This window comes from Haliotis rufescens, unplaced genomic scaffold (assembly GCF_023055435.1).
Source record: "Haliotis rufescens isolate VD_foot unplaced genomic scaffold, xgHalRufe1.0.p SCAF_21, whole genome shotgun sequence".
NCBI lineage: Eukaryota > Metazoa > Mollusca > Gastropoda > Lepetellida > Haliotidae > Haliotis > Haliotis rufescens.
This window is the reverse complement of record NW_025963902.1, coordinates 14,211,214-14,236,130: the sequence shown is the minus strand read 5'-3', so window position 1 is coordinate 14,236,130 and position 24,917 is coordinate 14,211,214. Positions and strand designations below refer to the sequence as shown.

General features: G+C 44.1%; 1 protein-coding gene across 1 annotated transcript; it reads left to right on the top strand.

Annotated features, from left to right (window-relative positions):
- Positions 1 to 2,833: 2,833 nt before the first annotated feature.
- On the top strand, positions 2,834 to 22,631 carry LOC124121308 (solute carrier family 15 member 4-like). Its single transcript, XM_046484299.2, has 8 exons — positions 2,834 to 3,565; positions 8,037 to 8,217; positions 9,814 to 9,946; positions 12,209 to 12,377; positions 14,570 to 14,656; positions 16,668 to 16,920; positions 18,664 to 18,759; positions 21,551 to 22,631. Exons 1-8 carry the CDS (start codon positions 2,978 to 2,980, stop codon positions 21,979 to 21,981), a joined length of 1,938 nt encoding a protein of 645 aa, XP_046340255.2. The 5' UTR covers positions 2,834 to 2,977; the 3' UTR covers positions 21,982 to 22,631.
- Positions 22,632 to 24,917: the final 2,286 nt, after the last annotated feature.

Below are 24,917 nucleotides of genomic sequence, written 5' to 3'. Positions count from 1 at the left end.
CCGTGAAGATTTCGGGGTAGAATAGGTCTTCAGCAACCCATGCTTGCCGTAAAAGGCTACTATGCTTGTCGTAAAAGGCCACTAACGGGTTCGGGTGCGGCGTTAAACAACAAACCAACCAACCAACCAATAGTACCTGATGGAGCACAGTCGAGTGAGTGAGTGAGTGAGTGAGTGAGTGAGTGAGAACAGCCGAATTACAAAGAAGAGTGAGTGCTGTTTTAAGCTGCAGATTTTGATTAAATGTACTCACAGGTCTTAAAGATGATCATTCTTCCAGACGCCAGAGAATAATTTGATAGGGGCGGCGGTGTGTGTAGAATAGGTTTGTTCGACAAGTAGAACTTTGGTTATCGTTATACAGAAGTTTCCTTGTGTTGGTCCGACCGTTTCATAAGATGCCCTGCATTAGAAGGGGTGTGGTTTACAAACAAATATTTGTTTGGGGCCACCTTTGTCTCCAACCTCGATCTATGTACTAGCATAATTAATTAATTACGTTTCGTAGTGTGAGTCTTTATCTGCTTCGAAAAAGCGATGATATGTGTGGTTGTATCAACCTTTATTCGGGCACTAAATTAAAGCCACATCTATGAATATAGAACAGAGGTGTTGCTCGTACGTACACGTAATGGGTTTATCAACAACAAAAAATTACAACAATGCGTGGTAAATGAGGCAACACTTTGTCTCTTTAAAAAAATATATATACTTGTATTTTTTATATAACTCCATATAAGCTGAAAAGGAGCCCCAACGAGATCGGAGATTCATACACTGAACCTATATGGGAAATCTAGACTTGCTTCATTTAGAGCTTTTTCATTGAAGTAAGAGTTGGGAATAATGGAGTTCAGGGACTGTGAAACATACTGCGTGGTAAGTAGTCATGTATGATTAACTTATATTAATAGCATTTGATATAGATACTTGAATGGCAATGAATGCATAACACATTTGGCCCTTCATGTTGTACACGGGGATAACTTTTTCTTCATGGGGGGGGGGGGGGGCACGGATGGCCCAGTCGTCTAAGGTGCCGCGATTCGCTGTGCAGAGTTGCGTCCCTTGTAAATTGTGTCTTATTCTTATGTACAAAATACACTATTTTGTGGTAACGTGTATATGTTTATATCAAAGTATTAATATCTTCATATTGCAGGGGTCATTGATGGCCCTGTTTTCTTAGGCACCACGATTCGCTGTCGCCTGTGTGTGCCAGAAATCTGTGCTTTCTTCCAACATTAAGCTGACAGCCGTGATATAACTGGTATACTGTTAAAAGCGGCGTTAAACACAACTTATTCACTCATTCATTGTGGAGCAACGTGCGCATGTCACACTCATTGTGTAAAATGACTCAACTTTTCAAATATCAATTTGCAAAACTCCTAAATATTTCAGCTATTTTACAATTTAGCTGAAAAATCTGTCATTATATATTTTATTATCGGATGATTATTAAGTTCAAACATCTTTATGTTTAATTTTAGCACCCAGTAACTGAAATCGATAAGATTAAAAGCAAAATGAAAGTCGATGTATATTTTCCGATTTTTGGCGTCTAATCATAACATAATTAGTATATTGTGCTTTTGAGGCCCTTTTGAACTTTATAATTTTAGTCAATTTGTCAAACGAATTGACAGATCTTTCAGTCAATTTGTGAAATGATAGAAATATTTAGGCATTTTGTAAATTGCCTAAGTGAATCATATTTTACACATTGACTTAAAATACTCACTACGAAGACGTGGAGTTCGTCCGTGGTAGCTTGGATGTTACAAAATAACATAATGTTTCTGATTTTGGAACCACAGTACAGCGTCCACTCTCGATGAATAGCGCAAGAGGGGAACATCTAAATCTTGTCAATGTGTGTTTGTTTGTAAATAATCGAGTCTGGACCAGACAATCCAGTGGTTGACATTATGAGCATCGATCCACGCAATTGGGATCGATGACATGCATCAACCAAGTCAGCGAGCCTGACCACCCGATCCCGTTAGTCGCCTTTTACGACAAGAAAGAGTTGCTGAAGACCTATTCTACCCCGGATCTTCACGGGTCTCTTGTCAATATATTCCGATATATCTTTACATATATATCCAACAGATACATCTCATAGCAAACGTGCTGATTATCAAATGCAGGTAGACTTCGAAGTGGACAAATGATGTGTTTGTTTGTTTAACGCTGCACAGGGCTATAGTCCACTTCTATGACGACGGTCTGTAAATAATCCAGTGACCACTAATAACCCGGATGTTCACGAGACAATAATAATGTGTAGTTTATACGGTAGACTCTTCAATAAAAATTGGATAGTATTCTATAATTGTGACCACAATATCATAATAAACTAAATTTCTTATTGTTTGGTCGTTGGGCCTTTATTCGTTGACATTAGAAACTAGAAACTATTAGAAACTACTGAATAGATGACTGTCAAATATATGCTATTGGTGACCTAGATCTAGTGGACATTCAAATGGATGACATCACTGATAGCCAAATAGATGACGTTAGTGATGGAAAAATATTTCTCGAGCAAGATGGACGCAAAAATCAAAAGTACTCTGATTATATCACACACAGTAGTTCATAAGGAAGTCCATATAATAGATTATATAAATATATATATATATATATATATATATATATATATATATATATATATATATATATATATTATGGTCTCTGGTTGTATGAAGCTGTCCGAGATCATCCGAGGGTTTACCTTGGGTAATCCTTTTTCATGTCTTCTTCATGACGTCATCATAAATTTGATTGGTTCATACCATAACTTGCTGTAGATCACATGACCTTTGATCACATGACATTGTAAGGAAAGATGGCGTTGTACAACAACAAAGTTCGTCGCGCCTTGAGAAAGTTTGTTAACGTGATGATACGATTTAACCAGTGACAAGTACAACTTGGACAGCAGCAATACACAAATTTCATATTCGCCGCCATGTCAGACGAACGCCGTGCCCTGCTCCCTCGTAGAAATGAAGAACTTTCTCTGGGCCCAACCAGGACTCGAAATAGTTTGTGGTCTGTTCGATCTGCCTGTGGGGCGATCCTGTTGTCAGTCGTTTTGGAAAGACTGGCATTCTATGCGCTTGCTGGAAATTTAGTGTTATTTCTCAACAGCCAACCGTTCACATGGGAGTCTTATCATGCGATGAACGCTTCCTTTTATTTTCTAGGTCTCTCGTTTGTGACTTCATTATTTGGAGGATGGTTGGCCGATTCAGTGTTTGGAAGATTCAAGGCTATCATAGTAGCGCTAGTAATTTATATAGTTGGGTATGCCTTTATGCCTCTATTGTCACCAAAGGACGACAGCAAGTCCCTTTATTTGCCAGACGTCTGCCGAATCCACAACGTCACACCGATATCTCATAGAATTCACACGCATGACTTTGATCTCAGTGACTCAAATGACAAGAATCCATTTGATGAAAAATGTGCCTGGCTCATCTTCATTGTCCTGACAGTCATTGCTGTAGGAAATGGCTCATTCAAAGCAAATATTGCTCCATTTGGAGCAGATCAGGTGAGTACTGTAACTGTGGATGTCACTTTAATTTTCCACTAATAGGTGAGTAGAGGTGACATCTAATGGTTTAGTGTCATTCCGTATAACGGTATATTCATATCTCGACAGTTTCGCCACTTACAGTTTCTTTCGTTTCTCGACAGTTTCACTTCCTATAGTTTAAGCGTATCTCGACAGTATCGCCACCTACAGTTTGTTTTGTATCTCGACAGTTTCGCCATCTAGAGTTTGTTTCGTATCTCGACAGTTTCGCCATCTATAGTTTGTTTCGTATCTAGACAGTTTCATATAAACAGTGTGTGTGTGTGTGTGTTCATGCCTATAGTTTGTTTCGTATCTAGACAGTTTCATATAAACAGTGTGTGTGTGTGTGTGTGTGTGTGTGTGTGTGTGTGTTTTGTTGAGCAATAATGCTGTGTTAGTTACTAGATATACAAACTTCAAACATTTATTTTAAAAACAATGGACACATGATACATATAACATATAAACTTGTTCAAACAGAAGTAAAAGCAATATAAAAACAAGTGTATTAAGGAGCTGTTAGCATTACCCAGCACTCACCATAGGGGGTTGTTCTTTGATTCGAACACAGGTTTTACAGATTTTCATTATTTATTCCCTTCTTTGAATTATTTTGATATCAGATCAACTTGTTATTTTTATATCAATGGCTTTAATATCAAACTGTGTTGTTTGGAAATGCAGCTTATGCTAATTACAAGAAGATATTAATATTAAAATTATTGGATTTGTACATTACTGTTACCCTCACAAACAGATTTCAGTGTCCTCCCAAAAGCCTACTGCTTATAACAACAAAGTTCACAGTTGAATGCATACCTAATCCCCTGCCTGTTGCCTTTGTCATTTAAATGGAATAACCCCAAGAATATTTATATACATTTTGTTTTACTAATCAGTCAGATGATAATCACAATAAGTCACTAGCCAAGTTTCAAAAGATGACCAACAGCATCCATGTATTGGATGGGTGTTTTTGATCCCTGGGCGAAATTTTCTTTTAATCGGCACAAGCGATTTTCTACCTCTCGGTAGACTCGTTTTCTACTCGTTTTCTACTCGTTTTCTACTCCTACCATAGTCGATCTGTTATTTGTTCTTGGACCTATCGTTGAGTGATGGTTCCACAATCGCATCAGGAATCGTGCTCCTTCGTCAACCCAGTTAACAACCACATAGTCATTGAATTCAACAGCCCTGAAGTGATACGAAACTGCCAAGATACGAAACCTACTAAAGGGGCCAAACTGTGAAATGAAAGAAAGATACGAAATGACCTGTTACCATCTAATTGAGATTTACGTTACGTTCAAGAGTATTGCGCTTATATAGCGACAGGCATGTGTGTGGCTGCTTGTGATTATCCGGACTAACGCCATGTTTATGGTACTGGCCCACTGAGATACCATGCTGCAGTTTAATATGGATACCCCACTCAGAAACAGTGTACTGACTTGATTTATCTCCTTCATCATTTTAATACCTAGCGCCAGGCAGATTAACAGCATGTACCATCTTTTCATGTCTTTTTGGTATGGCGTGACAGAGTGCTACAATTTATTTTCTAGGTTTGTCAGCACCATATCCATGCTTATGGATTTCACAAAATGGTAAACGTATAGGACATACATCACCTGCATACATTTGATATAACTGAAATACTGTTTAATTAGGAGATAAGCGTGTTCGGTTCCAAATAAGCTTGTTCGATTCCAAATTCAATTTAGCGCTGTTAAATCTACAGGTCACCTAGCTCTACATTGAAAACCGGCTGTTTCAATCAGAGGGGGTTTATTGTGATTTAATAGCCTCTGATTGAGACAATCAGAAACAAGTTATTACCAAATTCATGGTAGAATGCTGCTGTCTTCATGCTCTTGCCCTTAGCAGGAACCTGAAACCAGTCAAGGAGTATCAGTTTTACTCATGGGATTTTGTCATTAAACATGTTCAGCATGGCACAAGAGAAGTCATTTTTTAAACATTTTATAAAGATTTGAGCCATATAGAAGTTAATTTTACAGTAAAACAAGTCGGTTCATCATGTTTCGGGGGGCGTTTGGGTAGCCCAATGGTTAAAACGTTTGCTCATCACGCCGAAGACCCAGGTTCGATTCCCGACATGGGTACAATGTGTGAAGCCCATTTCTGGTATCGCCAGCCCAGATATTGTTGGAATATTGCTAAAAAGCGGTGTAAAACCACGGTCACTCATCATACTGTGATTTAAAGGAGATACCATTATCTATCAGCATAATCATAATGAACACCTGTGGGGATTCTTGGGCAGGCTTGGCACAAAATACCCAATGCTTATTTTGAGACCTTATCAGAGGAACTTGAATATAACTTGAATATAACTTACACCAGTTGCTTGTGGACATGAAATCCTAGCTGCACCATTCAAAACCAGAATGGACCCGGTTCTATAAATGTATCAAGCTGAAACATGCACTTAATCTTGAGGGGGCACGGGTGGCACAGTCGTCGAAGGCGCCGTGATTCGCTGTGCAGAGTTGCATCCCTTGGGCACGCCAGAAACCTATGATTGTGGGTTCGAATCCTGGTTCGCCCAATTATGTTTCTAGGTTTGTCAGCACCATACCCGTGCTCGTGGGTTTCACCGAAGTGGTAAACGTCAGAGACCTGCATCACTTCGGGCTTTCTTCCCACATAAAGCTGACATGCCATGACATAACTGGAATACTGTTAAAAGCGGCAAAAAACCTGATTCACTCACTCACTCATACAGTCAGTTCAGTCAGCTGTGCAAAGATGCGTCCCTTGGGCATGCCCGAAACCTATAATCATGGGTTCGAATCCTGGATCGCCCTGATTATGTTCTAGGTTTGTCAGCATCCATACCCGTGCTCGTGGGTTTCACCAAAGTGGTAAACGTCTAAGACCTGCATCACTTCGGGCTTTCTTCCCACATAAAGCTGACACGCCGCAATATAACTGGAATACTGTTAAAAGCGGCATTAAACCCAACTCACTCACTCACTTAATCTTGAAGTACCCACAGTTTGACGTCAAGCCCCCAAAATCATGACAAATTCTGCATGACACTGATACTAGTGATGTAATGTGGTTAACATAGCTTAGAGGTATTGAGTGTGTTCAAAGACCGATGTAGTGAGGACATGTAAGGGTTAGACATAAATTTGAAAGATTTTGACTTGGCTCATGCAGCCGAAAATATTAGGTTGCATTTTTCAATAGTAGGTTGAACTGGTGCACATTCATAAGCATGCTTAGCAGACATACGTTTACAAACAACTAGGCCCGTGAAGATCCGGGGTAGAATAGGTCCTCAGCAACCCATGCTTGCCGTAAAAGGCGACTAGGCTTGTCATGAGGCGACTCACAGGATTAGGTGGTCAGGCTCACTGACTTGGTTGATACATGTCTTCATGTCCAAGTTGCATGGATCGATGCTCATGATGTCAATCACTGGATTCTCTGGTTCAGAATCGATTACTTACAGACCACCATCATTTAGCTTGAATATTGCTGAGTGCGGCGTTAAACAACAAACAAACAACTAAACACTTATTATCATAACTATGGTTTATATGATCAGGTCTTGCAAAAACTTTGCCAAAAACTTATAGTGCATGCACGATTGTGCTAGTCTAACCCGACTAATGTCGTTTTTTATAGTGCTGAGATGCCACAGTTTTAACATGAATACCCCACTCAGACACAGTGTACAGACTCCGAACAGACCAGTCATTGTTTTATCCCCTTAATGCCGAGCTCCAGGGTAACAACAATCAGGCTAGGAAAGGGTTGGGGCATCTTCCCGAGGCAAGGGTGTTAACTGACTTTAAAAGTCCAGTTTCCACCCTTGCCGAACTTGGCTGGCATTACTTGGCCACCAGTGGCTATTACCAGTTATGTCCCTTTTAAGCCTCTCCTATGGACCAATCAGATTCCACCTCTCTCATCACTTGTGTTTGCTTCACACAAAATGGTGGCGCCGATAATCGATAATCAAGATCTATATTGTGATAAAACGGGACTTACATAGCGAAATGCATCAAATCACCTGAGCACCTTGATTAAAAACATGAAAAAATTTGGAAAATATATGCTGACAACAGGTTGGCGGTGCAAATGCTTTGCAAATCCTGCAATCGACCGAAATCTGCATGCCAGTTTACCAACCGGATTTCGTTTTCGGGGCGCGATATTGATTGGACTATGCATAGACTCGTTAGTCCAGGCAAAATGTAACTCCATAATACCAGCCTAGTTTGGCAAAGGTGGAAACTGGACTTTGATAGTCAGTTAACTCTCTTACCTCGTGAAGATGGGGTTGGCGGTGGGGGTGTGTGTGTGTGTGTGTTTCTGTCTATATTTTATGTGACTGCTTTATCTCAGAATGGAAAGTCATTGGTAACTTCTGTAAGTATGAAGTGTCCATGTCTGTTTGATGCAGGTGAATCAGGAGGGTCAACAGGTGACACTCGGTTTCTTCAACTGGTTCTACTGGTGTGTGAACCTGGGCGCCTTCATCGGGCTGCTCGCCATCACCTGGGTGGAGCAGATGAAGAGCTTCTTCTACGGCTACCTGTCAGCCTGTGTGTGTCTGTCTGTGGGGGCCATCATCTTTATACTGGGTAGGTAGACAGGAGGATTGAGGGGAAGAATACTGTCAATTGTGAAATTAATGCGTCTCCAAAAGAATGCGACCACTGGACCCTAGCCAAAAATGCGACTCAATATGAATGCGACACCACCTCCTCTCAAGCATGAGTGGATTTCTATCTAAAGAAAATGTCCTCAGTCAAGTCTTATTGTTGATATAAATGCGATGTTTAAAAAAGCGAGCAAAGACCACTCTCGCATTTTTCGCATATAATTCACGGTCGCGTTAATTTCAAGGTTTACAGTACTGTTCCACAGCCGTCTGTGTTTGTAAGGGCAACTCAGTCGATCAGGCGGTAAGGCTTGGTGACTTGGTAGATTGCATGTCATTGATTTCCCAGTTGCATGGATTGATTCTTATGATGTCAATCACCTGTAAAGATCTGGTCCCACTTGCGCAAAGGGATCTTAGCACTAAGATGATCATAACTCCCATACTTTAACATAGGGGATTACAATAGTTGTAGTGCTAAGATTGCTTTGTGCGAGTGGGCCCTGGGTTAGAATAGGCCTTCAGCAAGCCATGCTTGTCATAAGCGGCAACTAACAGAGTTGGGTGGTCAGGCTCACCATGCTCACTGACTTGGTTGATGCAAGTCATCCCATCCCAGTTGCGTAGATCGATGCTCATGCTCATGCTCCAGACTCAATTATGTACAGACTGCCATCATATAGCTGAAATATTGCTCAGTGTGGGTTTAAACAGCAAACAACAATAACAACATGTCAATCACTGGATTGTGTGGTCCAGACTTGATTATTTACAGACTGCCATCCTATAGTTGGAATGCTGCTGAGTGTGGTGTTACACAAATGCGGCAGACAGTCAGAAAGTACTGGTATGAGTCCATCTGTTCAGCCTTCGAAATTCACGCTATTCCTCTTCGCGGAGACAATTTTGTGCTGAGAGAAAAGTAAAAATCCTCATTGACAAGTAACACGACCGTCCTCCCCTAATAGGTGATCTTAAAAGAAATATGTGTTGCGTGTCTGGATAGAGGTCAAGTAAAGACAAATAGATTACAACATAAAAACACAAGGTGTGATGAGTCAAAATATGTGAAAGATCATAACCTTACATAATATCACATCACATTCATGGACGTAAGTGAGGATGTTGTTTAGACGTAATTGAGGATGTTGTTTAAAGGTAATTGAGGATGTTGTTTCGACGTAATTGAGGACGTTGTTTTGAAGTAATTGAGGATGTTGTTAAGATGTAATTGAGGATGTTGTTTAGACGTAATTGAGGAGGTTGTTTTGATATAATTGAGGATGTTTTGACAGAATTGAGAACGCTGTTTAGACGTAATTGAGGATGTTGTTTCGACGTAATTGAGGATGTTGTTTCGACGTAATGGATGATGTTTTAACGTAATTTAGGATGTTTCAACGGAATTGAGGATGTTTTTAAGACATAATTGAGTATGTTGTTAAGACGTAACTGAGGATGTTGTTACGACGTAATTGAGGATGTCGTTTAGACATATTTGAGGATGTTGTTTCGACGTAAATGAGGATGTTGTTCAGATGTAATTTGTTGTATTAGGTTGTTTTGTGTTGTTCAGGTGGCTGTTGTTATGTACGACGACCAGCTGCTGGAAGTATACTGACAAACATTTTCCGAATCATCCGTGAAGCTTTTCGGATGCGACGTCGAAGACGCCGGGACTATCGCACAAAGTCAATAACTGGTGGAAAGTAAGTACTTCAAGTCGATCACAGCAAACTCTTTCTCTGTAGGGCATATTGTTTTTAAATTTTGGAATGTGGCATCTTCTATATATATTTCGGTAAGAGGGCATCGGGGTAGCCTCATGGTTAAAGCGTTTGCTCATCACGTTGAAGACCTTGGTTTGATTCCCCAAATGGGTACAATGTGTGAAGCTCATTTCTGGTGTCCCCCGCCATGATATTGCTGGAATATTGCTAAAAGCGGCGTAAAACTCACTCACTAGTTCGGTAAACCTATACTAACACCTGGATGCATTCCCATGGTTCTCGCGAACTCAAATTGATATTCATTGGCCAATTTAACTTGCTGCACTACTCACAGACCAATCAGAATTGTGAGTCAGAAACCAGACTCAATGTTGGTGTGGCAATATCAACAACATTGTAGCCAGTCCCTCTGATTACGATAGAGTTTACAAGAAACTCAACATTGAAAAACTGACTGACATGCAAAAGAAAACCCTTAAACATATTTTTGATGGAAAGGATGTGTTCATGTCCTCCAACATTACCGATTTCGTATTTCATTATCTCGACGTTTGATTGGTTGGTATAAAGTCAATGAATATCAAGGGCGGGTAATTAGAGATCACGAGAACCATGGGACTAGATCAAGAGGTTAATGTAGGTTTACCGAAATGCCAGCCCTGGAGACAAAGAGGATGGGGAGGAGGAGGAGGAGGTTTATGTTCATGGCTCCATAATTTCACTTTGAAGAATTGATCTTGGATTCGATTAAATCAATTTTGGAAAGTCACTAAGATGCTTATGACCTGTCACTTGTTTGGGAGGATTAGTGGTGTAACGGTATGGCGATACAGTATTGTATCCTGATGCACAGCCCACGATACGATGCATCGATTTGGAAAGCATGTATAGCGATACATACCATATTTTCATAACACAGTTTACTTTTAAACATGAAACACGTTTAACAGTTTCAAAGCCAGTTTGTTGTTTCAGTAAAACATACAGTATTGCTGACAATTTGCTATAACAGTAAATAAACACCTTATATCTTCTTCAACTGTACTTGTCACATCTTTTAGAGAGCAGAAAGACATCAACTTGGCTTAGCTTGTACCAGTTAACACTGTATCGTGATACGTATCGTATCGCGACCCCTGTATCGCAATACGTATCGTATCGCGACCCTCCCATATCGTTACACCTCTAGGGAGGATGAGACAGTCAAAGATTTCTATGTTTCCTCCATTCAGAGTGTTGAGATCTGATTGGTTCATGTTATCTTGAAGGGGGGCACGGGTGGCCCAGTCGTCTAAGGCGCCGCGATTCGCTGTGCAGAGTTGCTTCCCTGGGCACACCAGAAACCTATGATTGTGTTCGAATCCCTGTTCCCAGTTCGCCCCGATTATGTTTCTAGGTTTGTCAGCACCATACCCGTGCCCGTGGGTTTCACCAAAGTGGTAAACGTCTGAGACCTGCATCACTTCGGGCTTTCCTCCCACATTAAGCTGACACGCCGTGATATAACTGGAATACTGTTAAAAGCAGCGTTAAACCCAACTCACTAACTCACTCACTCACTCATTTAATCTTGATGAAATATGACTTATCCTGCCTTGGAGGGAAATACATTTCTGAGCGGGAGATTAAATCTCTTGTTGCGAAGCAAAAAAGCTGCATGTTGTTTATGAGTCAATGAAAGTCCAAGACGCAGCACAAGTTAACTTCAGCTCAATCAAACAGCTGTTTTCTATCAGTTTTGAATTTGTTTTAACCCTTTTATAAAGGCAGATTGAAACATGTTGGCAAGATAATTCATTGTAGCGGCATCAGTTGGTGTTTATGTGGTTTTAAGCATCCCTCTTTGTGGTAATAAGCCCAACAAGGGACACATGAAACCACGGTTACCCCTTGTGAAACTGCTGCAACTTATGATATAGATTTATGTCACTGCAAATACGATGTTGGTGATTAGCATCTTCTGTCAGGATGCTATAACCTCAGGGGATTCTGGGTAAGAATTAGTCCCCAGCAATCTATGCCGGTCATAAGAGGCGACGTAATGGATTGGGTGGTCATGGTGACTTGGTTGATTGCATGTCAGCGGTGTGGCTCATTGTTCACAATATCCTTCTCTGGATTGTCTGGTCTAGACTCATTTACTGACCGCTTGAATGTTACTGAGTGTGGCATTATACAACACACGCCAGGTGTGAGTCAGAGGTTGCTGTTGTCACTTGACAGTGCTGTTTCTACCTCCAGGATGGTGGATGAGGCTGAGCCACTCCATGAGAGGCTGAGTTTCTTGGACTATGCCAAACATCGCCATGGTGGAGTGTTCCATGACTCCCTGGTGGAGGATGTGAAGGAGCTGAAGAAGGTCCTGTGTGTCTTTGCTGTCCTCATCCCCTACTGGATGGTGTACTTCCAGGTAACACAGGGAGTAGTTGTGGGGAGACAGGTAACACAGGGGAGCAGTGGTGGGAGACAGGTAACACAGGGGAGTAGTGGTGGGAGACAGGTAACACAGGAGAGTAGTGGTGGGAGACAGGTAACACAGGGGAGCAGTGGTGGGAGACAGGTAACACAGGGGAGTAGTGGTGGGAGACAGGTAACACAGGAGAGTAGTGGTGGGAGACAGGTAACACAGGGGAGTAGTGGTGGGAGACAGGTGACACAGGGGAGTAGTGGTGGGAGACAGGTAACACAGGAGAGTAGTGGTGGGAGACAGGTAACACAGGAGAGTAGTGGTGGGAGACAGGTAACACAGGGGAGTAATGGTGGAGACAGGTAACACAGGGGAGTAGTGGGGGTGGAGACAGGTAACACAGGGGAGTAGTGGTGGGAGACAGGTAACACAGGGGAGTAGTGGTGGGAGACAGGTAACACAGGGGAGCAGTGGGTGGAGACAGGTAACACAGGGGAGTAGTGGGGGTGCAGACAGGTGACACAGGGGAGTAGTGAGGGTGAAGACAAGTAACACAGGGGAGTAGTGGGGGTGGAGACAGGTAACACCGGGGAGTAGTCAGGGAGATGGGTAACACAGGGTAGTAGTGGGGAGACAGGTAACACAGGGGAGTAGTGGGGAGACAGGTAACACAGGGGAGCAGTGGGGAGACAGGTAACACAGGGGAGTAGTGGGGGTGGAGACAGGTAACACAGGGGAGTAGTGGTGAAGACAGGTAACACAGGGGAGCAGTGGTGGGAGACAGGTAACACAGGGGAGCAGTGGTGGGAGACAGGTAACACAGGGGAGTAGTGGGGGTTGGAGACAGGTAACACAGGGAGTAGTGGGGGTGGAGACAGGTAACACAGGGGAGCAGTGGGTGGAGACAGGTAACACAGGGGAGTAGTGGGGGTTGGAGACAGGTAACACAGGAGAGTAGTGGGGAGACAGGTAACACAGGGGAGTAGTGGGGGGACAGGTAACACAGGGGAGCAGTGGTGGGAGACAGGTAACACAGGGGAGTAGTGGGGGTGGAGACAGGTAACACAGGGGAGTAGTGAGGAGACAGGTAACACAGGGGAGTAGTGGGGAGACAGGTAACACAGGGGAGCAGTGGTGGGAGACAGGTAACACAGGGGAGCAGTGGTGGGAGACAGGTAACACAGGGGAGTAGTGGGGAGACAGGTAACACAGGGGAGTAGTGGGGGTGCAGACAGGTGACACAGGGGAGTAGTGAGGGTGAAGACAAGTAACACAGGGGAGTAGTGGGGGTGGAGACAGGTAACACCGGGGAGTAGTCAGGGAGATGGGTAACACAGGGTAGTAGTGGGGAGACAGGTAACACAGGGGAGTAGTGGGGAGACAGGTAACACAGGGGAGCAGTGGGGAGACAGGTAACACAGGGGAGTAGTGGGGGTGGAGACAGGTAACACAGGGGAGTAGTGGTGAAGACAGGTAACACAGGGGAGCAGTGGTGGGAGACAGGTAACACAGGGGAGCAGTGGTGGGAGACAGGTAACACAGGGGAGTAGTGGGGAGACAGGTAACACAGGGGAGCAGTGGGGAGACAGGTAACACAGGGGAGAAGTGGGGTTGGAGACAGGTAACACAGGGGAGTAGTGAGGGTGAAGACAGGTAACACAGGGGAGCAGATCGGAGACAGGTAACACAGGGGAGTAGTGGGGGTGGAGACAGGTAACACGGGAGTAGTGGGGGTGGAGACAGGTAACACAGGGGAGTAGTGAGGGTGAAGACAGGTAACACAGGGGAGCAGTGGTTGGAGACAGGTAACACAGGGGAGCAGTGGTGGGAGACAGGTAACACAGGGGAGTAGTGGGGAGACAGGTAACATAGGGGAGTAGTGGTGGAGACAGGTAACACAGGGGAGTAGTGGACTGAGACAGGTAACACAGGGGAGTAGTGGGGAGACAGGTAACACAGGGGAGTAGTGGTGGAGACAGGTAACACAGGGGAGTAGTGGACTGAGACAGGTAACACAGGGGAGTAGTGGGGAGACAGGTAACACAGGGGAGTAGTGGTGGGAGACAGGTAACATAGGGGAGTAGTGGTGGGAGACAGGTAACACATATTATTGATGCCTGTCTGATGCATTTATGGATGAGTCATAATATCACCAAGTAAATAATGGTGACATATATATTTGGTCTTTTTTTCAGATGCAGACTACGTTTCTGGTTCAGGGCCTACATATGAAACTCATGTTCCACCTGAACGAGTCGAACGATGATCCACCACATCCACAGGTCAGTCCGAGATCGATTTGTTAATCCAATCCTGGTTCCTGTTATGTGGTATCACATGATATCTACTTGGAGATACTGCTTTCCTGACCACCCATAGGCTGACTAGTATAAGCAATGGCTTCAGGTTTAAGTGTTTGAATCTAACTCATGAATCTATGTTATACTACCTTTACTTAGAATCATAGTTGTATTCATTTTAGTTACTGAGTGCAAGGCTAGACATTTCCATTCCAATCTGCGAATTTAGTCACAAGTCCCAAAGCCTGAGTCTAATAAAACAAATAGTAGACTGAACAGTTTGGGCACAAATTTGCCAGATTGCTTCAGTTGTGATGTTATGGTAAAGTTATGTGATGTCATCATAAAGCAATTTGATGTCATGGTAAAGCTATGTGATGTCATGGTAAAGTAATGTGATGTCATCATAAAGCAATGTGATGTCATGGTAAAGTAATTTGATGTCATGGTAAAGCTATGTGATGTCATGGTAAGGTTATGTGATGTCACGGTAAAGTAATATGATGTCATAGTAAAGAAATGTGATATCATGGTAAAGCAATGTGATATAATGGTAAAGTAATGTGATGTCATGGTAAAGTTATGTGATGTCATGGTAAAGTAATGTGATGTCATGGTAAAGCAATGTGATGTCATGGTAAAGCAATGTGATGTCATGGTAACATAATGTGATGTCATAAAGCAATGTGATGTCATGGTAAAGTAATGTGATGTCATGGTAAAGCAGTGTGATGTCATGGTAAAGTAAGGTGATGTCATGGTAAAGTAAGGTGATGTCATGGTAAAGTAATGTATAATGTGATGTCATGGTAAAGTAATGTGATGTCATGGTAAAGCTATGTGATGTCATGGTAAGGCTATGTGATGTCATGGTAAAGTAATGTGATGTCATGGTAAAGTAATGTGATGTCATGGTAATATAATGTGATGTCATGGTAAGGCTATGTGATGTCATGGTCAAGTAATGTGATGTCATGGTAAAGCTATGTGATGTCATGGTAAAGCGATGTGATGTCATGGTAAAGTTATGTGATGTCATGGTAAAGCTATGTGATGTGGAATACAGGGCAACCCCACTTTTCCAGACACTTTCATTTTTAAAGGAATCGTCTGGATTAATGAATTTCTGGACATGCTGGATGTGTCAATCACATAGTGAACCGGCCTTACATTTGATGGTTCAAGTTTTATATGATCATCAGTGGTGTATCCAGAGGAGGCGTTCGGGTGACATTTTGTATGCACATTGCCTTACATGATAACATGTGGAGTTGGTTCTTAACGCAAAATTAATCATAGTTTACATGACATGTTTGAGATTTTTTAGGTATGCTTTTTAGGGGACCCTACTATAGTTACAAAGGTGCAAGTAGAATTAAAAAAATTGCTGAATCCCTAGCTGAATTTATCTTTGACTATGTTATCTTGTTCAAATGTTCAGTTCCTCCTGAAAACACATAGCCCATTTGTACTGGGTGTAATGATAAACTGAAAACATACAAGCGGATAAAACTGAATCATTTACATCCTTTAACATAAGCACATCTGATATACACATTTTTTAGGCACATGGATGGATTCCAGATTAGAATAGGAGAAGAGGCGACTTTATGGATTCATTGGGTAGTAATTTAGTTGATTGTGTTGTTTTGGGACGTTGTTCATGATATCAATCACTGGTTTGTCTGGTCCAAACATGATTATTTTCAGGACTGTCATAAGGCTGGAATGTTGCTAAGTTTTTCTTAAAAAACAACATGGGCCCTAAAAAGTGACTGCCGATCCTTAAATATTTCTTTCATCAATCTTCATGTTTTCAGGGCGTGGCGGGGTAGCCTAGTGGTTAAGGGTTTGCTCTTCATGCTGAAGACCCGGTTTTGATTCCCAACATGGGTACAATGTTCGAAGCCTCTTTCTGGTGTCCCCTGACATGATATTGCTGGAATATTGCTAAAAACGGTGTAAAACCTCACTCACTCACTCATGTTTTCAGTTGGTGGTGGCTTGGTTCTCCCTGTTCGATGTTGTCTTCCTCATCCTGCTGCTGCCGCTGTTTGACCGGGTCATCTACCCTCGTCTGGCCAAGGCTGGACGCCCCTTCGGAATGACTAAGCGTATCATTGTAGGAATGGTATTTGCAATGGCGGCTATGATAGTGGCTGGAGTGGTGGAGCACTACCGATTGGAGGCCTTCTGGCCATATCCTAACAGTACATGCACGAACCATTCCATAAACCAGAAAATCGGTAAGTCAGTGTTAGATTTTGATACAGTATCATTAAATTGAGATTGTTGACTCTCGCAGTATACATACCTCTCTGCAACCCATGCTTGTAGTGTGACGTCATTCCAACGTTACGTCACAATGAGATTCGAATGATGTCAACAATGCCTTCCAGATTGCGGAAACAATAAACTGATGCGCGAGAAGTGATATCCGCACTAGTGTACATAAAATTTTTATGAACTTTGTTATTTCTAACCCAATGAGTAATAATGGAGTATAATGTCAAGGCAGGTTCACAGCACATGGGCGGAGACAATGCCATGTATAACAAAGCTCACACTGGACATGGCTTGATTTAAACAGTGCTTGTCACCAAGTTTCACATCAAGTGTGGTCATTTGGTTAACACAAGCTGATCAAGTTGATCAAACACTGCTCACCACATAGACACATTAATTTCATAATTTACAGTATATTATTTGTTATGGTGTCTTTAGTTGCCGTGAAGATCAGGGGTAGAATCACATTCTCGATTCTGCCCGCGTTTGACATCTACTTCGGCTCGGGGTTGGTAACATTTTCTAAGCTAGCGCAATAAACTGTCGATATTTTGGTAAGTAAGGGACATTGATCGAATGTAGATGACTTGTACATGTGTAAAAATGTGTTATCGATCAATCTACGGCCAGAAATGCGCTTGTCAATGAGCGTATAATAAAAAAATCACCTTGGATATCGAATGTAAACAAACCCGCAAGATGGCGAGTGACGCTCCTTTTTTCTACTTACATATAGGGGGTATATATTTTTATTTACTGACCAATAACGAGTTCGTTCCTGTGGGTAGAATAGGTCTTCAGCAACCCATTCTTGCCATAAAAGGCGACTATGCTTGTCGTAAGATCACATGGATCAATGCTCATGATTTCAATCACTGGATTGTCTGGTCCAGACTGCCGTCATATAGCTGGAATATTGCTGAGTGCGGCATTGATTAACAAACCAACCAACCAACTTTAGTTGCCATATACAGTGCCATATTAGGTTTGCCTTGCCCAATAGTTTTCTGCTCCCCTAATATGACTCCGTATACAGCAACTAAAGCCACCATAGCAAATATTTATGCCGAAAAGTTTACACTATTTGGTAACTTTGTCGGACATGTCATGTCGAAACTTAACACTTGCAACCTAAGACGTTAAGGGTCAAAGGGAGACTACTCTTCCTCAGAGGCCAAACCTTGTTGATAGTTTTAACCTCACATAATCTTTATCAAAGTCACGAAAAGTGATCCAAAGAGACATTAACGTCCTTGCACATCAAAATTAATGATATTAAAACACAAAACACTGTTGAATAACAAATTTCTGTACCAGAATTTTCATGTGAAATATATGTGAGGTGGGTGTTGGAAAATCCAAAATGGCTGTAACTGACGGTATAAGGTCTCATATAAGGTCAGTAACAACCATCTTGGATTTTTACTGATGGTATACAGGCTCATATGGGGTTAGTACTTCTGCTCTCTGAATGGTCAAACTCACTTTGAGGCATAATTAAGAATCAAGTGATGTAGCTTGTCTGACTTGTCTATATTCCTGCAGGAATAGAAATGTATTTTGTTTCAAGTGTGCCACAGGGCAGTCATTATGATGTTTCTGAACCATTTATGAATGTCAAAAGGTATTTTTAGAAATAGGCTATTATTTCAGGCACCTTGAACACATTTTATCATTTGTAACCCCGGTATGATTGTTTCCAGGAAATACAACGTACCAAGCAGCAGACTTCAGCATCCTGTGGCAGATCCCTCAGTATGCCCTGATAGGCACCAGTGAAGTGTTCACCAGCGTGGCAGGTAGGTCCCTCGGTATGCCCTGATAGGCACCAGTGAAGTGTTCACCAGCATGGCAGGTAGGTCCCCGGTATGCCCTGATAGGCACCAGTGAGGTGTTAACAAGCGTGGCAGGTAGGTCCCCGGTATGCCCTGATAGGCACCAGTGAGGTGTTCACCAGCGTGGCAGGTAGGTCCCTCAGTATGCCCTGATAGGCACCAGTGAGGTGTTCACCAGCGTGGCAGGTAGGTCCCCCAGTGAGGTGTTCACCAGCGTGGCAGGTAGGTCCCTCAGTATGCCCTGATAGGCACCAGTGAAGTGTTCACCAGCGTGGCAGGTAGGTCCCTCAGTATGCCCTGATAGGCACCAGTGAGGTATTCACCAGCGTGGCAGGTAGGTCCCTCAGTATGCCCTGATAGGCACCAGTGAAGTGTTCACCAGCGTGGCATGTAGGTCCCCCAGTGAAGTGTTCACCAGCGTGGCAGGTAGGTCCCCGGTATGCCCTGATAGGCACCAGTGAAGTGTTCACCAGCGTGGCAGGTAGGTCCCCGGCATGCCCTGATAGGCACCAGTGAGGTGTTCACCAGCGTGGCAGGTAGGTCCCCGGCATGCCCTGATAGGCACCAGTGAAGTGTTCACCAGCGTGGCAGGTAGGTCCCTTGGTATGCCCTGATAGGCACCAGTGAGGTGTTCACCAGCATGGCAGGTAGGTCCCCCAGTGAGGTGTTCACCACATGCCTGGTAGGTCCCCCGGTATGCCCTGATAGGCACCAGTGAGGTGTTCACCAGCGTGGCAGGTAGGTCCCCCGGTATGCCCTGATAGGCACCAGTGAATTGTTCACCAGTGTGGCAGGTAGGTCCCTCAGTGAGGTGTTCACCACGTGCCTGGTAGGTCCCCCGGTATGCCCTGATAGGCACCAGTGAGGTGTTCACCATTGTGGCAGGTAGGTCCACTAGTGAGGTGTTCACCAGCGTGGCAGGTAGGTCCCCGTTATGCCCTGATAGGCACCAGTGAGGTGTTCACCAGCATGGCAGGTAGGTCCCCCAGTGAGGTGTTCACCACATGCATGGTAGGTCCCCCGGTATGCCCTGATAGGCACCAGTGAGGTGTTCACCATGTGCCTGGTAGGTCCCCGGTATGCCCTGATAGGCACCAGTGAGGTGTTCACCATTGTGGCAGGTAGGTCCCCCAGTGAGGTGTTCACCACGTGGCAGGTAGGTCCCTCAGTGAGGTGTTCACCACGTGGCAGGTAGGTCCCCCAGTGAGGTGTTCACCAGCATGGCAGGTAGGTCCCTCAGTGAGGTGTTCACCAGCATGGCAGGTAGGTCCCTCAGTGAGGTGTTCACCACGTGGCAGGTAGGTCCCCCGGTATGCCCTGATAGGCACCAGTGAGGTGTTCACCAGTGTGGCAGGTAGGTCCCCCAGTGAGGTGATCACCATGTGCCTGGTAGGTCCCCGGTATGCCCTGATAGGCACCAGTGAGGTGTTCACCAGCGTGGCAGGTAGGTCCCCGGTATGCCCTGATAGGCACCAGTGAGGTGTTCACCAGCGTGGCAGGTAGGTTGGTATGCCCTGATAGGCACCAGTGAGGTGTTCACCAGCGTGGCAGGTAGGTCCCCTGGTATGCCCTGATAGGCACCAGTGAGGTGTTCACCAGCGTGGCAGGTAGGTCCCCCGGTATGCCCTGATAGGCACCAGTGAGGTGTTCACCAGCGTGGCAGGTAGGTCCCCCAGTGAGGTGTTCACCACATGCCTGGTAGGTCACCCGGTATGCCCTGATAGGCACCAGTGAGGTGTTCACCACGTGGCAGGTAGGTCCCCCAGTGAGGTGTTCACCAGCGTGGAAGGTAGGTCCCCTGGTATGCCCTGATAGGCACCAGTGAGGTGTTCACCACGTGGCAGGTAGGTCCCCCAGTGAGGTGTTCACCAGCGTGGCAGGTAGGTCCCTCAGTATGCCCTGATAGGCACCAGTGAGGTGTTCACCACGTGGCAGGTAGGTCCCCGGTATGCCCTGATAGGCACCAGTGAAGTGTTCACCAGCGTGGCAGGTAGGTCCCCGGTATGCCCTGATAGGCACCAGTGAATTGTTCACAAGTGTGGCATGTAGGTCCCCCAGTGAAGTGTTAACCAGCGTGGCAGGTAGGTCCCCTGGTATGCCCTGATAGGCACCAGTGAGGTGTTCACCAGCGTTGCAGGTAGGTCCCCCGGTATGCCCTGATAGGCACCAGTGAGGTGTTCACCAGCGTGGCATGTAGGTCCCCCAGTGAGGTGTTCACCACATGCCTGGTAGGTCCCCCGGTATGCCCTGATAGGCACCAGTGAATTGTTCACCAGTGTGGCAGGTAGGTCCCCCAGTGAAGTGTTCACCAGCGTGGCAGGTAGGTCCCTCAGTATGCCCTGATAGGCACCAGTGAGGTGTTCACTAGCGTGGCAGGTAGGTCCCCCAGTGAGGTGTTCACCACATGCCTGGTATGTCCCCCGGTATGCCCTGATAGGCACCAGTGAGGTGTTCACCATTGTGGCAGGTAGGTCCCCTTGTAGGTCCCCTCAAAGAAAGTTATGATCACCTGATTCTTTCATATGACATTCGTTAATTTGAACTGGTAGTTTGTGATTTTTGAAAAGTTTCGAGTTTCCATGGCAACGACTTTGACTCAGACTGAAAATGGCGGTAATGCTCCTTTCTGGAGGGCTAATGCCCGGACATGTCCTATTGGCGGAGGATTGTGTATATATGCATGATATCCTGAACTTGTTGTTGCTAAATATGAATCCTTGTGCAGGTGGAGTGAGGGTTTCCCCATCTGTTCCAGGCCTCCAGTTTGCCTACTCCATGGCACCGAAGTCAATGAAGGGCATTATCATGGGGCTGTTCTACTTCTCCTCCGGGATCGGCAGCTTCCTGGGAACAGCTTTCATCTCCGGCTTCTACAGCACCAACACATGGTTCCACTCCTCTGATTTTGGTGACATCAACTGCCGTCTGGCTTGCGAAGAGGAACCCAAAGGGGACGTTAGGAATCAAGCTTGTCACCTCGACTATTACTTTTACCTGCTGGCTGGGGTGGAGCTAGTCGGACTTATTTTATTCATTGTTGTTGCGAAAGTGTTTAAATTGGGTGTAGAGACCCAACAGAGATTGCAAGTGGGTTCCTCAGAGCCGTTCCCACCTGAAGCAAAGATGACTGATGCTAAAGATGGGCGTCATTCTATACAGAGAACGACGTCTAACTTGTCATCTTAGCATTGAGTCGATCTGGACAGGGTGGGTGGAGTGGAAGATCTTTAATGTGTGATTGGTGTGTGCAGGCTGACTGGTTGAAGATGTTGTTGAACTGGGCCCACTTGCACAAAGCGATCTTAGCCCTAAGATGATGGTAACTCCCACACTTTAACATAGGCTTACAATAGTCGTAGCGCTAAGATCGCTTTGTACAAGTGGGCCCAGTTCAACAACATCTTCAGTGACTATTGTAAGCCTATGTTAAAGTATGGGAGTTACCATCATCTTCGGAATAAGATCGCTTTGTGCAAGGGGGTCCAGGATCAGAAGCTGGGAAGTCTGGACTTTGGATTGTGTGAGAATACTGTATTACGTTTGAGAAAGGTGACATTCAACTTTTTGGAGTTGAATTTATAATTAGTTGGATATTATACTGTGATTGGCAACGACAAAGCTCTCTGTTCTGTAGTGAATTTCCTGAGGTCTTCCCGAAAGTTGTTCATGTGTTTTTATATGTCCAATCTCATTCAAATCAGATCACTTACTCCGATGTGATTCCTCGCTGTGTGAAGTTGTGAAGACACCTCCAAAGAGTGAGTGAGTTGGGTTTAACGCCGCTTTTAACAGTATTCCAGTTATATCACGGCGTGTCAGCTTAATGTGGGAGTAAAGCCCGAAGTGATGCAGGTCTTAGACGTTTACCACTTCAGTGAAACCCACGAGCACGGGTATGGTGCTGACAAACCTAGAAACATAATAGGGGCGAACCGGGATTCGAACCCACAATCATAGGTTTCTGGCGTGCCCAAGGGACGCAACTCTGCACAGTGAATCGCGCCGCCTTAGACGACTGGGCCACCCGTGCCCCCCCTCCAAAGAAGATCACATCAGAACGGGGTGGGCACGGGTGGCCCAGTTGTCTAAGGCGCCGCGATTCGCTGTGCATCTCTTGGGCGTGCCAGAAACCTATGATTGTGGGTTGGAATCCCGGTTCGCTCCGATTATGTTTCTAGGTTTGTCAGCACCATACCCATGCTTGTGGGTTTCACCAAAAGTGGTAAACGTCTGAGACCTACAGCACTTCGGGCTTTCCTCCCACATTAAGCTGACACGCTGTGATATAACTGTAATCATGTTAAAAGCAGAGTTAAACCCAACTCACTCACTCACTGTCCTTAAAAAATATTTTGCTTTGCTGAGGTTTGAACTTTGAACCCCTACACGTCGCATGACATTTCGATAATGATTCTCAAACTACTACCACTTCAGTCACTGGGGTGTTGCAAACTGTGGGAAAATATTTTTGAAGTCATACATTTGAGTGTTATAACTTATTATTGGCAGTGTGTGATATAAAGGAACAGAGACACCTTGTCGTCTAAAGCCAATAGTTGAGAGAATGTTGTCAGGGGAAAGTTGTGTTGCATGTGAAAAATTGACATGGTGCTGATCAAGTTCAATTCTGAATAGAGGACAAAGAACTGAACTCTCGACCAGTGCTTGCAGCTCGTGCATTGTATTTGTGCAAGTGTTTTTTGTTTATGAAAATCATCTTCCTGAGGCAAGGGAGTTAACTGACAATATAAATCCAGTTTCCCCCCTTGCCAAACTAGGCTGGAATTATGGTGTTATATTTTGGCTGAACTAATGAGTCTATGCATAGTCCAATCGAAATCGTGTAACGAAATTGACATCTGGTTCATAAACTGCAGTGCAGATTTTGGTCAATTGCAGATTTACAAAAAATGTGTTCTGTCAAATTAGCATCAACATATATATCCCAAATATTTTCATGTTTTTAATCAAGGTGCTCAGGTGATTTGATGCACTTCGCTAAGTAAGACATGTCTTATTATAATAAAGATTTCATTATTAATCAGATCGTCTTGACTGGGCACTGACATTTTTTTTTAAGCAAATGCGATATGAGAGGTGATATCTGATTGGTCAAGAGGAGGGACACGTCTTCCCGAGGCAAGGGCGTTAACTGACTTAACAAAGTCAAGTTTCCACCCTTGCTCGATCCTAGCGCCACCAGTGGTCATTACGAGTTATGTCCCTTCTATGTCCCTCCTATTGACCAATCAGATTCCTTCACTCATATCGCTTGCATTTGCTTGAAACAAAATGTCAGTCCAGTCAAGACCATCTGATCATTAATCGAGATCTATATTGTAATAAAACGTGTCTTACCCCACAAAGTGCATCAAATCATTTAAGCACCTTTATTAAAAACATAAAAAGATTTGCAAACTATCTGTCGAAGGCAAGCTGGCAGTACACATGCTTTTCAAAGCCTGCAGTCAACCGAAATCTGCATGTTGAAATATTATTTCGTAATGCGATTTTGATTGGACTATGCAAAATGTAACCCTGGAATTCCAGCCTAGTTCGGCAAGGGTGGAAACTGGACTTTTATAGTCAGTTAACTCCCTTGCCCCGGGAAGGTGGGAGGGTCAAAGAAGGGACATAACTTGTAATAGCCACTGGTGGCGCTATGAATGAGTCCAGAAATTGGAGCCTAGTGCGGCATGGGTGGAAACTGGACTTTTACAGTCAGTTAACTCCCTTGCCTCTGGAAGAGGATAAAAATGTGTACATAGATATTCATCAATTTAAAGTATTTTCAAGTGCAACAGTCAGTTAAACACTTTCCCTGGAGGTTTTGTAAGAATAAAACCCTCTTCCTTGGAATAAAACCACCGGGCTGATAAGGGTGAAACGATACACCAATATTCTGATGCATCGCGATACTTGACCAACGATACGATACACGATACACGTGGGTCTATTTATCGATACGCCACGATATGGAATGCGCATCTTACTAAAATGTTCCCTGGCTATTGCGCCTTTCAATATAGCGCCAACTCTGTTATAGAGCGTGGAAACACATGGCTTCCAAAACTTACATACATTTTAATAAGCTCAAGTTTCTTCACTGACAGGATGTTTCT

Excerpts from the sequence above, each read along its gene's own strand:
- LOC124121308 (XM_046484299.2), top strand. The coding sequence starts at position 2,978 with ATGTCAGACGAACGCCGTGCCCTGCTCCCTCGTAGAAATGAAGAACTT. Across the intron at positions 12,378-14,569 it reads ACTGGATGGTGTACTTCCAG|ATGCAGACTACGTTTCTGGT; the intron begins GTAACACAGGGA and ends TCTTTTTTTCAG. Across the intron at positions 14,657-16,667 it reads ATGATCCACCACATCCACAG|TTGGTGGTGGCTTGGTTCTC; the intron begins GTCAGTCCGAGA and ends TCATGTTTTCAG.